Source organism: Peromyscus californicus, unplaced genomic scaffold, assembly GCF_007827085.1.
Source record: "Peromyscus californicus insignis strain IS unplaced genomic scaffold, ASM782708v3 Scaffold_4__1_contigs__length_199733344, whole genome shotgun sequence".
Lineage (NCBI taxonomy): Eukaryota > Metazoa > Chordata > Mammalia > Rodentia > Cricetidae > Peromyscus > Peromyscus californicus.
This window is the reverse complement of record NW_026294562.1, coordinates 103312625-103327215: the sequence shown is the minus strand read 5'-3', so window position 1 is coordinate 103327215 and position 14591 is coordinate 103312625. Positions and strand designations below refer to the sequence as shown.

The window sequence follows — 14591 nt, the reverse complement described above, 5'->3', positions numbered from 1 at the left end:
AGAACCCTGCTTTCTCTTCTAGAAAGCAGGAATTATTCCCACCCCTCCAGTCCTCCCTCCCTTTTTAATCAGAGGGGAAATTTATTTAAAGTGGCAACTTTGGGAAGAGGAACAGATAAAAGGGTCTAGCTAGGATTGACATGAAGAGGAATTGGGCCAAGAAGTCTGTATCAGCAAACAGGTCAAGGAATGATCTGGTGGATTTTGTAGGCTGTTTTGTTTTGAGACAGGGTCTCGTGCTGTAGCCCTGGCTGGACTGCTACCTGCTATATAGTTTATTGAGGCTGGCCTCACACTAAGGCCTCACACAATCTTACTCGGTCTCTCAAGTGCTGGGATTACAGGTGTGTACTACTGTGTCTGGCACTTGTGAGTGTGGGTGCACTTGCCTGAATGCACATTGGATACCAGAGGTTGACTTTATATATCTTCCTCTATGCGTTTTTTTTTTTTTTTTTTCAAAAACATTGCTTGAGGGGAGGGGGCAATGTAGACATGCCACAGTGTGCATGTGGAGGTCAGAGGACAGCTTGTAGGAAGGAGTTCTCTCCTTCCTCCATGTGGGTCCCCCAGGGACTGAATTCAGATAGTCAGGTTTGGTAGCAAGTACCCTCACCTGCTAAGCTATCTTGTCAGCCTAGGCTCATTAAAGAGAGAGAGAGAATGAGAACGAGAGCGAGAACGAGAGCTCAAGAGAGAGACACAGAGAGATTTATTTTTATTTTAAATTATGCTTATGCATGCATGTCTATGTGTGGGTATGCTTATCAGTGCAGTTCCCTGCTGAAGCCAAAAGAGGACATTAGATTCTCTGGAGCCGGAGTTAACGGCATTTATGAGCTTCCTGACATAGGTACTGGGAACCAAACTCCCATCCTCGGCAAGGGCAGCACCTGCTCTTAAGTACAGATCTGCTGTGGGGTGTCTTTCTGTATGCTGTGAATATGCATTGCTCTGACTGGTTGATAAATAAAGCTGCATTGGCCTATGGCAGGGCAGGATGGAGCCAGGCAGGAAAATCCAGGAGAGATAATGAAAGGAGAAAGGAGAGTGAGGGGAGACACCAACTCGCCGTCCAAGGAACAACATGTAATGGGACACAGGTAAAGCCATGGAACACATGGCGATACATAGATAAATAGAAATGGGTTAATTTAAGATGAAAGAGCTAGCTAGCAAGAAGCCTGCCATAGGCCATATAGTTGGTAATTAATATAAGCCGCTGAATGATTATTTTATAAATGGCTACGGGACTGTGGGGCCAGGTGGGACCAGAGAAACTTCTGCTACACAGATCCATTTCTCCAGTAGGCTCATTTTATTTTTAAATACAAAAAAAATTATTAGGAGCTGGGAATGTAGCCCACTTGGAAAAATACATGCCTAGCATACAAAGCCCTGTGTTCGATCCCCAGGAATGCATAAACTGGATGCAGTGGTACCTACCTGTCATCCCAGCAGCAAGAAAGTGGAGACAAGTGCATCAGAAGGTCAAGGTCATCTTTGGCTACACAGTGAGTGAAAGGCCAGGCTGGGTTACAATAGACCCTGTCTAAAAAAGTTTTAAGCCGGGCGGTGGTGGCGCACGCCTTTAATCCCAGCACTCGGGAGGCAGAGTCAGGCGGATCTTTGTGAGTTCGAGGCCAGCCTGGGCTACCAAGTGAGTTCCAGGAAAGGCACAAAGCTACACAAAGAAACCCTGTCTCGAAAAACCAAAAAAAAAAAAAAAAAAAAAGTTTTAAAAGGAAAGAAGTTATGGTTATGGGTGGGAAACTGAAGACACGTAACAGGCCTGAGTGGCGCATGGCTGGAGGTGGCTGTTTCCTGGGGGCCTCAGTAGTGGAATCCATTTGCCTTTTAGGAACATCTCTCTGGTGGAGGATGCATATCAAGTAGGTTGAGACAGGAAGGGTGGAACTTCCAGTTCTCTGGACCGTGACTTCTCTTGTTTGAGGAAGGGGCCTGCCTGAGTGTTGAACAGACTCTGCCCTCAGCCTCCAAGTCATCCTGAACCGTCCACTCTGCACACAAGCCTCTGAGCAAGTGCAGCTGGCTCTACCTATGAAGTGAATGGGAAGTGTCCCCCACAGGCTCTGGCATTGGAATCCTTGCCCCCAAGTGATGGTGTTGTTTGAGGAGGTCTGGGAGGTGTGGCCCTGCTGGAGGAAGTAGGCACTATGGATGGGCTTTGAGGTTTCAAAATGTCACACCACACCCAGTGTCTTTTTTTCCCCCCCCTTTGACACAGGGTCTCTCTACAGAGCCCTGGCAAAGTCCTGGAACTCACTATGTAGACCAGGCTGGCCTCGAACTCACAGAGATCCACTTGTCTCTTCCTCTTGAGTGCTGGGATCAAAGCACATGCCACCATGCCCAGCTTGCTAGTGTGCTTTTTGCTTCATGCTGTTAGATGTGAGCTCAGCGTCCTGCTCCAGCCACCATGCCTCTGCTCTGCCCTCATGGAGTCTCATCCCTCTGGAACCATCAGCCAAAGCCAACTCTCCCTTTAGTTGCCTTGGTCGTGGTGCTTTATCACAGCAACAGGAAAGTATAGTACAGCCTCCAAGTGCAGCATGAGTCCTTTACTCTGTATTTCCTGGGCCACAGCTCTAGTCCAAACCACTGCAGTACCAGGATACTGTACCAAGGGGGCATGCGGCCTCTGCTCTTGCCTTGTCTCACATCAGCCCCATCCAACACCGTGCAGCACAACCTTGGGAAATGTAAGCTGGACTGTCACCTGCATGCCAACCTCTCAACATTAGGACACAACATTGTCATCTACCAAGTTCACACAACAGAAATGCACCGTCTAATCACACAAAAATCTCATAATAGTTTAAAGAAGTTTGTGCTTTTGTGTTGGGCAACATTCATGGGTATTCTTGGCTGAATGTAGCCCATGGGCCAAAGGTTAGACACAGCGAAGCCCTAAACCCTCTCTTTAAATTGGCTTCCTGTGCACCTCACCCCTAATTAGGAGACCTGTGTCATCTGGCTGCTGCCTGCCTTACCTGCACCCACTCTTCTTGTTTACCAAACCCAGACACACCCTCCTGGTTCCTTGCTGGTCCTTCAGAGGCAGCCCTCCGTGTCACTGGCTTCTTGGTGCAGGTTTCTGCCCAAAGATCACTTCTTGGGTGACCTTATCTAAGAACTTTAGTCCCAACCACTATGTTTTGTTTCTTTCATAACACTTATCACTAAAACTACATTGTTGACAGGGAGGTCTCATGACTACTTTTGCAGTTTTATGAATTTTGATTATTAAATGAATACGTTTTTTTTTTTTTTTTTTTTCGTTTTTTCGAGACAGGGTTTCTCTGTGTAGCTTCGCACCTTTCCTGGAACTCACTTTGTAGACCAGGCTGGCTTCGAACTCACAGAGATCCGCCTGGCTCTGCCTCCCGAGTGCTGGGATTAAAGGCATGCGCCACCGCCGCCCGGCTTTGAGTGAATGCTAAGTGCTTTCCTTAGGCCTGACAGATAAAAGGAAAGTGTCTTCTTTACCCCCCCCCCTCCATTCTAGAGCCCTCCCTGGACTGAAAGCTCTGTCCTATCTGCTGCTGACCTGTAAATTCCCCAGAACCACAACTGGCACAATAAACAGTCATTGAATAAACAGTAAGCTGAATTCTGGCCCTGCTCTGTGTTAGCGTCCCTTGGAGGAACGCTGGAGAAAGGGAGCTTAGGGGCCAAGGTCAAGAGCAGGCTGTGGATTTGGGCTAGCTACTTAGTTTCTCTAAGCACCAGCTGGCTCATTCATTCCGGAAAAGGCAACAGAGGATCTAGCTCACAGACCTGCAAGCACCAAGTAGCACCAGGCACACCCCTACCCCTTCGTGGGGTTTGTAGAAGGGATGCATGCACTTGACATCTTGCATGTTGACTCCACCATCCACCAATCTCTTCAGTGTCCCTCAGCGTTTAGAGCCTTGCTTTCCAAAGCCAGTCCAAGAAGCACTCCGTGGGGGTGGGGGCTACCTGGAACCATCTGGTGCATCTTTCTGAACTGCTTGTTTTACTGGGAAGTAGTCTAAAACATTGCTTGTTATAGTAACATAACCACAGATACTTATTGAGTAGGATGAAGAATTTGTCTGAATGCTTTGAGAATTAGCACTGGGCACTGTACTGATAGCCTCAGGCTTGGAGGAAGTCTATGTGGAGAGACCAGGCCTCTCCATTAGTTAAGGGCCTTTTGGGCTCACAAAGTGAGCTTCCTGCTATCAACAGAGGACTCGATTCTGTTCCTTTCAAGATCCTCGACTCCTGTAGAAGAAACAGGTGGCTTTCTGTTCTGCCCTGGTTGGGGCAAGGGAAGATCGCAGGGGCAAAGAAAAGGCAGGTGAAAGTTCCAGACCTTAATCTATTTTCTCCTAGCTCTTATCATTGCCCAGATGTGGACCACCCTGCCTGCCCATTAGCCTCTACCCACCCCTCCCCAATCTGGACATAATTATAGTCATTATCCTAGGATATTATTACCAACTCTATAAACAGCACACTCTGTGTAAACAGTATAGGTAACTGCTTCTGCATGTAATTACAGGAGATGTTTCCAGAGCCGCAATTGCATCTGAGTAAATGATAGCTTCCTTTCCTATCATTAATACTCCGATATTAGGGACCTATCAGGGCCAATTAGTCAAACCCCAGCAGTGAGGGGGTGAGAAAGACCTCACATTATCCCACTGTCTGCAAAGCAAGAAGGTACCCCTCAAGATCCTTGCTAGGAGAAAATGGATTAAAACCCAGAACCCTTACCTACTCCTCCTTAGCGTTTGGGTTCCACCCTCTCACCCCTCACCTGCTGCTTCTACAGTAGTAGGAACTTGAGGAAAGTCAAGATTTCCAAGGATACCAAGAAAGCCGAAGACAGTAGGCTCTGCTGGACACGACTGTATTCAGGTGCCCACCCACAAGAACAAGTGAGTCCCTTCAACCTGTGGACAGGTCACCTGCTGGTTTTAGGACCCAGCCAATACGCATGAAATGGGCTCTGAGATGGCTGGAATCTAGAGTCACCATTGCAGGCAACCACCCTAGGCCTGGGTGCTATCAACGATGATGCTACCGGCCACCAATGGGTCGGCTCTCTGTCCCTTCCTTATCTCCAGCTCTCACCGCTTCCTCTTTCGGCCTGCCCCTCCCGTACCCTTTCCACTCTCATCAGCTCTCCAGAGTTGCAGTCCGCTGCCCGCCCCCACCCCTTCTTCCTGTCCCCGTTGTGCTGTTGGGTGGTATCTCTCCAGAAGGGCGGGGGCGGGGAGGGTGGAGCAAGGGCGAAGGCCTGGCTAGGCTTCTGGAATCTCTCGCTGTCCTCACGCAGGGGCGCCGCTGTGGCTGGGCCTCGGAGTCTGCGGATTTTCCGCTTTCATCTACCCGCGGACACAAAGGCCAGCCCTGGCGTGCGCGGGAGACGCGCTCGCACCCACGGCTGTGCGCACACACGCACAACTGCACAAAGACGTGCACACCTCGGCATACACACACACACACACACACACACACACACACACACACACACACACACACACACACACACACACGTACACACAGACACTTTCCCGACAGCCTCGCGCGAGCAGCCGTGCACACTGACTCGCACTGGCACGCGCTCGCGTGCACGCGCTCGCGTGGACCAGCCGCGGTCGGCCGCCCAGTTTTTACTCTCTGGGCGCGCACACGCAGAGCCGCGCACGGAGCCACACACGCGCGCTCACACCCGCACGCTCCACGCCCCTGGCGGCGGCCGGGGCGCTGTGCTGCTCGAGCGACGGGCGGGGACCCGGGCGGGGGCGGCGGCGGCGGCGGCGGCGACAGCAGAGGAGGCGGAGCGGGGTAGCCGGGAGCGGGCTGGCCCGCGCTCCTCCTGGCGGCCGGGGATTTTCCAGCCTGGGCGCTGACGCCGCGGACCTCCCTGCGGCCGCCGCGGACCTCCCTGCGGCCGCCGCGGACCATGGGCGACAAAGGGACACGGTGAGTGCGGGTGGCCGCCCTGCCTCGCGCGCGCGTGGGGACGACCTGGGCGAGGGCACGGGCGGAGGTTCCAATCAGCGTCACCCGGGATCTGGCACTCTGTTCTCCGCCCAAGTCTCTTGTGTGGTCGCTAGCCAGAACCATGTGTAAGGACCGAGGCAGCCAGGGTGGGCCACCCCCTGTGGCTCACGGCTCCTGGCTGAGACGAGCTCTCACACACCCTGCACTGGCCGGCAGATTCGAGGACGCTCCGGGGCGGGCTGACACACTACACACATGCTCATGGACACAGGAGCACCCTCCTGCTGGCACACACCGACAGCACTGCCACACTTCGCATTTGTGACACGACGACGTCACACACGTTCTCTCTCTCACGCGCGCACACACTCGTCTGTCAACACATTCTTGCTGACAGTCCTGTTAGCATACACAGGTCCCACTAGAACACGCACCAGCTCTAACACACCCTCATGTTGCTGCACACATGTGGACATACACCAACACACATATCCTGTCACTTGGGTGCTGCAAAGCACGCTCTGGCTGGTGCACGCAGTCTGTCAACCCTCTCTGACGCGACACCGACATGACATGATGTAGCCACATGTCTTAGAGACACACCAGCGTTCACCACACTGCACGTCAGTGTGGTGACATCCATCCCCCGCCGGGGTGGGGGGTGGGTGGGTGGTTGGATACACTCACTCCTGACTCCCCATGGCAGGACTGGAAACACAGGTCACAGAGTGGAGGTCTGTCTGGGGCCTGGAAAGGCAGGTCCCTTTCACATGGCTTCCTTCCCCTCTGACCTCCAAAGCGCATAGCTGGGAGCTACAAGCTGAGGGAAGTGGGGGAACTGTTTTGGAGAGCCTCCCTTGAAAGGAGAGGTTGGGCCCTCAGAATGGAAGTAGGAGGGCTAGGGGTGGGGCAGGGAAGCTCTTGGGGTTGGACCTAAACCAACCCCGGACAGGCTTCTACCATTTCACCTTCCTGGCCCCTGAACGTCTCACTGCGGTCCTGCCTGGCTCCTCCTTCCTGCACCTGCTGGTTTTCATTGCTGTCCTTATCACTCTTACCTTTGTGTCCTTCTCTCTGCCTTTACCTCCTTTCTTCCAATATTTATTCAGCCCCTGTTGTATACTAAAAATAGCATAGGGGATCCGAGATGATCAGAGAAGGAACATCCCCGTTGTCACATGCTGGGACCCTTAAACAAATTGATTTTTCCATCACTGCCAGCTGACACTCTTGGCCGTGTGTGAAAGGGGCTCCAGAGGTAGAAACTGAGGCATTGAGGTAACTCAGACACCTCGTGTTTAGAAACTGCTTCCCACCAGCCTCTCTACAGAGGCTCCTCCAGGAGGTTAATTTTCCTTTTCTGGTTTCCCCAAAGAGGAACCAAAGGATGAGAAATGTCTCTTGGCTTGCTTAAAGGTCAAGAGGGGGCAGAGGCCAGAAACCACTGTGTCTGTGGCTCTCCTTGGGCCACTAGGCACTGTGTGGACCTCTGGTGTGAGGACTAGCAGGGTCCCGGCACTGTACAGAGGCATGGCCTTGGGAGACTGCAGGGGGTCATGAAGTGTTTGCATTCACCTTGAGGCCCAGCCCCTAGCAGCTGGCTGCCCAACACTGTGACCCAGGCCTCCGTCCTTGGAGGAAGGATGTGAGACTCTCTCTTCAGCCACATCCATCTCCCCTTGCAAACCCTCCCGACCTGTGAGGTCAGGCCTTGCTCTGGCAGGGCATAGCAGGAGTCAGCGGCCATCCCTTCTCCTTTGTTCTGCTATGCTGCTGGTGACCAGGGTGACTCAGCCCTGCTGGGCCTCTCCGTAACTAGGGGAGAATTGTCACATGCCTCCCTGATAGCACGAATTGTCACAGGATGAGGACACTGTGGGCTGCCGGACACCTGTTGGAGAACATGTCTGAGGCCAGAGCTTTGTCCTTGACTCCCTCTGCTCTGCTTCTAACTCAAGGGCAAGCCTAGTATTCCCCTCTGTAAATTGGAGCAATCAGAACTTTGGTTTTCATGGTTCCCATGAGCTTACTGAGTTCACTGGACTTAGGAGCAGGAGCTGCCTAGGCCTGGAAATATGGTCTGACTAGACAAACTCCACCTGTCCCCGCCTGTCCTCCCTGCACCCCCCTCCCCATCCTCGAGAACTTCAAATTCTGACACTCCCTTTCTAGACCTACCTGGATAAGAAAGGCAAAATCACAGAGACGTTGACCATTGTGTTCCATCAGCCGTGAGACTTCACTTTGTGAATTGGAAAGGACATTGCAAATACCCAACACTCAGGCTCTGGAGTCTTCACGTCTATCCATCTGTCCCAAATTTCACCTACAGAGGAAGTGATAATGAACATTAATCAAAACTGTCACCATCCTCTGGGAGCCCCCTGGGTTGAGAGAGAGGAGCAACAGGACAGGAACATGCTAGCTCTAAGATGGAGGCCCAACAGCGGTCCCAGCGGTCCCAGGAGCACAGGTCCAGTCCTTAAACAAGTGACTTCTTGGTACCCTGGGGCTGGAGTTTCCAAAGGTGAATCCCCAGCAGATCCATCCCCAGGTGCGTGTGATGCAGGGCACAGCACTGTGGCGGGCAGAAGAGGAGTCCCCACCAGAGCTCTGGGCTGTGTGTGGCCTGAAGCTGTCCCGGGTAGTCAGAGCTGCTGAGATTTACCTAGAAGCCTGAGGAGGTTGAAGAAGGCAACCTGAGCACCCTGCCAGGCCTGGAGATGTGAAAGCTGGCCTGCAGCCTAGGGGTGGGTTCCAAGAGGTGAACACTGGCCTGTCATCCCCAGCCTGGGACTGACAGGCTGCGGGGACAGCATCTTTCTCCCAACACCAGGGTCAGCTGAAAGGAGAGGGTGGGGTGATGGAGGGACAGGCATGAATCTTCTTCCTCTTAGACCTGGAAGGGGGAAGAGGAGGCCTAGAGGTAGAGAGAGACACTCTAGGAAGAAGCTTCAGAACTAAGGCTACGGGGAGGATGGGGCTGATCAACAGCATATGGACAAGGAAGTGGGACCTAGAAAACTAGATGGTTGATTGGACCTTTGCTGCCTGTCTGGTGTTAGAATTATGTTCCTAGGGGCTGGGAAGATGGCTCCAGAAAGGTCTGCTGCTTAAGCATGAGGCCCTGAGTTTGGATCTCCAGAACCCACATACAAGCTGGGCATGGCGGTCTCGAACCCTAGTACTGGGGGTTGGGGGTCAGGAGGGGAAGGGCTGTGGAGACAGGCATGTTGCTGGAGCTCTCTGGCCAGCCAGCCCAGTGCCCAGGTTTAGCAAGAGACTGTCTCAAAACAGGGTGGAGAGTGTCTGAGGAAAATACCAGATATGAACTTCTGGCCTTTACATACATGCACATACATGCACATCGGCACATATACAAGAAATATGTGCATAATCTCATTGTATTCCTCCCACAGTTTATTAGCATAGAAATTGCTGCTCCCATTTTAAAGATATGAAATAAACTAGGAGAGAGGAAGCATGTCTACCACCATTCAGACAACTAGCATCGGAACAGAAGTCTCTGTGTCCATCAGGTCCTCTCTGCTACTGTATACTCAGAAGGAAAGGGGCTTGTCCTATCCACAGCTGGCCTTTCAACTGCCCCCAGCTGGTCCTACTAACGTGAAAAGTGACCCGAGGGATCATCTTGAGGCAGCAGGAGGGATGGAGTGGAATTTCCTTTGCTGCAGATGCTGATAAACTTTCCCCCTGTATGTCCCCCCTACTCAGCCCCGGGGAGGGAGGGTGGCTGTAATGGGACTTGCAATCACCAGCTCTCTGTGAACCTTGGCTGTCTTTCTTGAGGTGGTTAAGCCCTGGGTGACCCTTCTTGGCTAGAACATAGGGAAGTCCTGTGGCTTTGGCAGGAGTGTTCCTGGGTTGCTGCTGGGCGTGGCGGTGAGCCTGGCCCAGTGTCCCTGATTCCCAGCTGGCCTCTGGGCTACAGACTCCTTTGATGGCTGGTTTCCTTTCAAGTCTGGACCTCCTGGCCCGAGACTGAAACCTCTGCTTGGCATGGAGTCAGGGGTCCTTAGTTGTGGGCTTGCCTCCTCTAGGGCCGTTCTTTCACACAGGCAGTGTTGGTTGAAGACGGCAGCAGGGAGATTCAGAGTGGCCTCTTGACCTCCACTGGGCTATCCATTCTACTGCTTGCTGGGGTGACGCGCTGGCTGTCTAGCTAAGGTCCGCGTGGGTGGCAGGGGAGCCAGGAGTGGGCTGAGCAAGATGAGGGAGGCTTTGACAGGTTCCTCTGGACCTCAGGCTAGGGACAGGGGGCAGGTGGGGGCTTGACAGTCTTCTGAGTGGACACTTGGAGGATATAGATGACCTTGGTGTCGGGAGAAGGGAGAACGTGACAAGGTGGCAGGGACAGCAGAGCCTTGCAGAGCCCCGGTGTGGGGGGTGGAGAGAATCAGCAGACAGCTGAGAACAGCTGGGGCCTGGAGTCCCAGAAGCAGCAAAGGACGACAGAGGCCAGAGGAGGGGCAGCCGCAGGATCCTCCTGTGTAGCCAGGTGGTGGATGGGAGTCTGGGGTTTGGTGGAGTGGTGAGGCTGCACATGAACACAGTAGGCAGAGGAGAAAGGAGTAGCCTCTGCTTTTCTATGTGCCTTCCAGAACTCTTGGTCACAAAGCACTGAAATCAGTGAGGGCTTCCCGGAAGAATCCAGGTCTTGTGGGGTGGAAAAAAATGCACTGTGGTGTGTGAGCTGGCCGGGGCAGGCATGCTCCCGGAGTGAGGGTCCTCTGACTCCAGTGGAGGTCTGGAAGAACTTCCTGGATCAGGTGACACTGAGCTGGGTGCTGGATCTCGAGGAAGGCCTAGGTGGTAGGAGGGTGCCTTGGACAGAAAGAAGAGCCCGTGCCAAGGTGTGGACACCAGCTCAGGTGGGGGACTGTGAGGGTAAGGCTGAGAGGGGTGCCAGCTCGGGCCTGAGGCACTGGAGGAACTGAGGAACATGGCATAGTCTGGGGGCTGGGGTTGCTTCCCCGTTGGTGAGCTCTTTTCGGTTCTGGCTAAATCTGTGTCTTGTCTGTTAGGCCCACCAGCCTTCAGATCTGGTTCTTGGAAGATGCCTGGCAGTGCTTTTTGAACTAAAGTGAACTCTGTCCTGCACGCTCTGCTCTCAGCCCTGGGGCCCCCTAAGTGCTGACGTAAATTCCATCTCTTCCATTAGGGATCCCTCAGAACCAAAGCACTGCTTCCCACACTGGGCTGGGTGTCCAGAGAAGGGGATCATAGCTCATTTAGACTGGGGGGTCCCAGGCAGAGGCAGTAGGATGGACTCTCTCAGACTGGAGGCTGCCCAGCAGACAATCTCCCCACTCCCTGGGGCATGGGGCTGCTGAGGGTGAGTCTCATCACTATATGTGTGCTGGGACAGAACAAGGGTCCTCCTGGAAGATTCCGGGCACTGCTCTGCTGTGTACAGGATGGCTCCTGTCCCCGGGGGTGGGTGGCTTGATTCCTAGCTTGGGAGTGGAGAATGGGGGTGGGACAGGGTGGCTGTTTTGAGAGGGGAACAAAGGGTTCTGTTGTCCAGCCCCTCCTCGGCCTCCCTCCTCAGAGGAGCCCTGGCTGGGTCATCTCTCAGGAGACAGCCTCCTCCTTCCTGGGACTGGCCCATCTCTAGAATTCCCTCAGAGGAACTCCTTGTTCCTGCTCAGGAGACCTGATGCCAGATGAGGCCCCGGGAGACCAGGCCCCAGGGGCTGGACCTCACAGGTCCCTGGAGGGCTGTGTAATTGAAGTCAATACTGAAAGGATGGGGCCCTGTTTGGTAAGGTCCCCATGGAGTTTGGGTCCCAGGGTAAGAAAACTGACTGTTGACTAAAGAGCCTCAGCAAGTCGGGGGGCCGTGGCAGGAGTGAAGACTTCAGTTCCTGAGCTGTGGGGCAGAATGTCCCTTCCATGCTGGCCTGCGGCCTGTGGATTGACAATGGGTTCCCTTGATGCTCCTGCAGGGTCACCTCTCCCATGTTGCCACCAACGGAAGTGGAAAGGTTTCGGCAAAAGGCCAAGGGAGTAGACCGGGATGGCCCATTCTAGGAGCACTCCAGTCCTTGTTGACCGGTCACTCACTGCTGTGTGACCGAGGACATGAGATTCACCAGCTCTGAGCCCTCATGTCCCTATAGAAGTCAAATCAGCGTGCATGTGTGAGGCCCTTCCCTTGCATTCTGATGACTGGCTTTTCTTCTGGGGGCCAAACACGGGGGATTGGACAGCTCGGGTCTCTGTGACAGATTGGTGAGGCAGACTGCCAGGCAAGCAGGTCCAGGGTATAGAGTCCACAGTGATAAGGATGCGGAAGGATGTACCTCCTGCTGGCTTCTGTGGCATTAAAGGCTTCCTTTAGTAGTGGTCTCCACTCTGGTCTCATCTCCGGCCTCCAGGGACATCAAATCAGCTAGTCATTGGCAAGTCCCTGAGGTTAGTCGTCTCTGCTAGGCTATTCCCTCCTGAGCATGTTCCCCTCCTCCCTTCAGCCCCCTCACCCCCACCCCAGACAGGGTCTCTCTGTGTAGACCAGGTTGTCCTTGAACTCACAGATCCGCCTGCCTCTGCCTCCCAAGTGCTGGGATTAAAGGTGTGCACCACCACCGCCTGGCTCCTTCAAGGGTCTTTGGGGGTCACGTCCTTCAGGAAGCAGCCTGAATCTCTGTGGTACTCTGGGGGCCCTCTTCTAGGCTGGTCTCTCTGACGCTATCAGGTCTACCAGGCATGGCTTAGTTGCTCTTGGGAAGAACCAATTTCCGGGATTCAAATCCCAGCTCTGACACTCAAAAGCTGATTGTCTAACCAGTTGTTTAGCTAATTGTTGCTCCCTGTCTGGAAAGCTGGGAGGAGGCTGTCTTGAGGGGCAGGTGAGTTGAAACAGGTCTAGCTCAGAGTCCTGGCACGGTGTCAGGGCTGAAGGTGAGTGTTGAATGCTCTCCCTGGATCAGCCTTCCTTACCAAGCTGAGCTCCCCCAGGAAGGGAACCGGCTGATTCATTTTTCAGGTCCCAAAGGCCCCATCCTTAGTACACAGGGAGTGACTTGGCCCCACATAATGAATGTCCTCCCCATTTGACAGGCCCAGATTCCTCCAGGAAGCCCTCCAAAGCTTTCTGATCTCTTTGCCGTCTTCTCCTGCACACACTTACCTCTCTCCCTGCTCGCACTTTGTGATATTCTCGTATGTAGCAAGGACTCTGCAAGGGCACCTGGCCCAGGTTGCCTTGTCCCTGTATCTGTGCAGGCCTGGCATGGCCCTGAGCTCCATAAATATTTGTTCAGTGAAGAAGCTGAATGTAGGCGTTTCAGTGGGAGATGTCCTCAGAGAGGAGAGAAGGATCTTGGGGTAGCGTAGAGCCACAGGAATTAGATTAGGCTCGTGGCCCAGAAGGCAGAGGTCATGGAATGGCCAACTTTCTCTCCATTAAAAAAAACATAGTTTCTGATCATGGAACTTCCTGGCGGGGGGTGGGGGTGGGGTGGGGGTGGGGGTGGGGGTGGCTGCCGGCGCTGCTGCTGCTGCTGCTGCTGCTGCTGCTGCTGCTTCCTCTTGGTAGCACCCTCCGAACATTTCTCTGCTTGTCCAAATCTCTGGTCCGTACTATGGATTAAACCCATGTGTGCGAGGCAAGTGCTCTACTGCTGAGCTGTAGCCCCAGCCCTGTTTTTGTTTTTAGGCAGGGGCCTTAGCTCAGGCTAGCCTTCATCTCCCTATATAGCCAAGGTTGATCTTGAACTTTTGGTCCTCCTGCCTCTCTCTTCAGAGTGCTGGGATTACAGGCCTGTGTTTATGTGGTGCCGGGGATTGAACCCAGGGCATCGTTCGTACTGGGCAAACACTGAAACACTTCATCAGCTGAACTGTATCCCAGCCCCAAATCCCACCTCTTAAGTGCCCCGACGTGGAGCCATCTTCCCCTGACCCTCAAGTGTGGGCTTCTTCTGTCACGCTCATCCTCAGACGTCCCTGAGCCTTTCTCTCTCTGCCTTGGACAGTGGCATGAGAGCAGGGAGTCCCACTTGAGGGTGGACATCTGGGTCTGGCAACAGTACACCCAGTGTGGTTTGACCTGGCTTGAGGAGGGGGCTGTGGCTTCCCATGATCTCACTGGATCAAGGAGCTCTTTATGCAGCTCAAGAGCCTGCCTTGGCTGGCCGAGCCGAGGACTCCCCATTGGCTGCCCAGTGGGCAAGTGCTCAGAACCCACCTCATTATAAGGGACAGAATTCTGGGCACTGGATCCAGCAGGCTGTGGTCATAATCAGCTAATTAAACCACCCAAGAATGGATGTTTGGCCCAGAGAAGTGTGTAGGGGGGTTGAGGAGGGTGGTGAGGCCGGGAGAGAGTAAGAGGGATGGATGCTGAGAGCTGAGCCTGCAGGGCAGAGCTGGGAAAGGGAAGCAGGAAGCAGGGAGAGGAGCTGCAGAGCAAGGGAAGGGGCAGGTGCAGAGAGGGTGCCGTGTGGGCAGAGCACCCGGGTAAAATAGGAGCCTGAACCCCACTTCCTCAGTCTCTCACGTCAAGGCAAGGTGCTTTTCCTCTCCAAGCCTCAGTTTCTCCATGTGTCAAAGAGGAGGTGGGA

At 53.7% G+C, this 14591-nt stretch overlaps 1 protein-coding gene across 1 annotated transcript in view; it reads left to right on the top strand.

The window, feature by feature from the left end:
• Positions 1-5804: 5804 nt before the first annotated feature.
• Arrb1 (arrestin beta 1) overlaps positions 5805-14591 on the top strand; it is a 71933-nt gene continuing 63146 nt past the window's right edge. Inside the window, exon 1 of the mRNA XM_052714407.1 lies at positions 5805-5982. Coding sequence (XP_052570367.1) covers positions 5963-5982 — 20 coding nt within the window. The 5' untranslated portion in view covers positions 5805-5962. The remainder of the gene's footprint in view (positions 5983-14591) is intronic.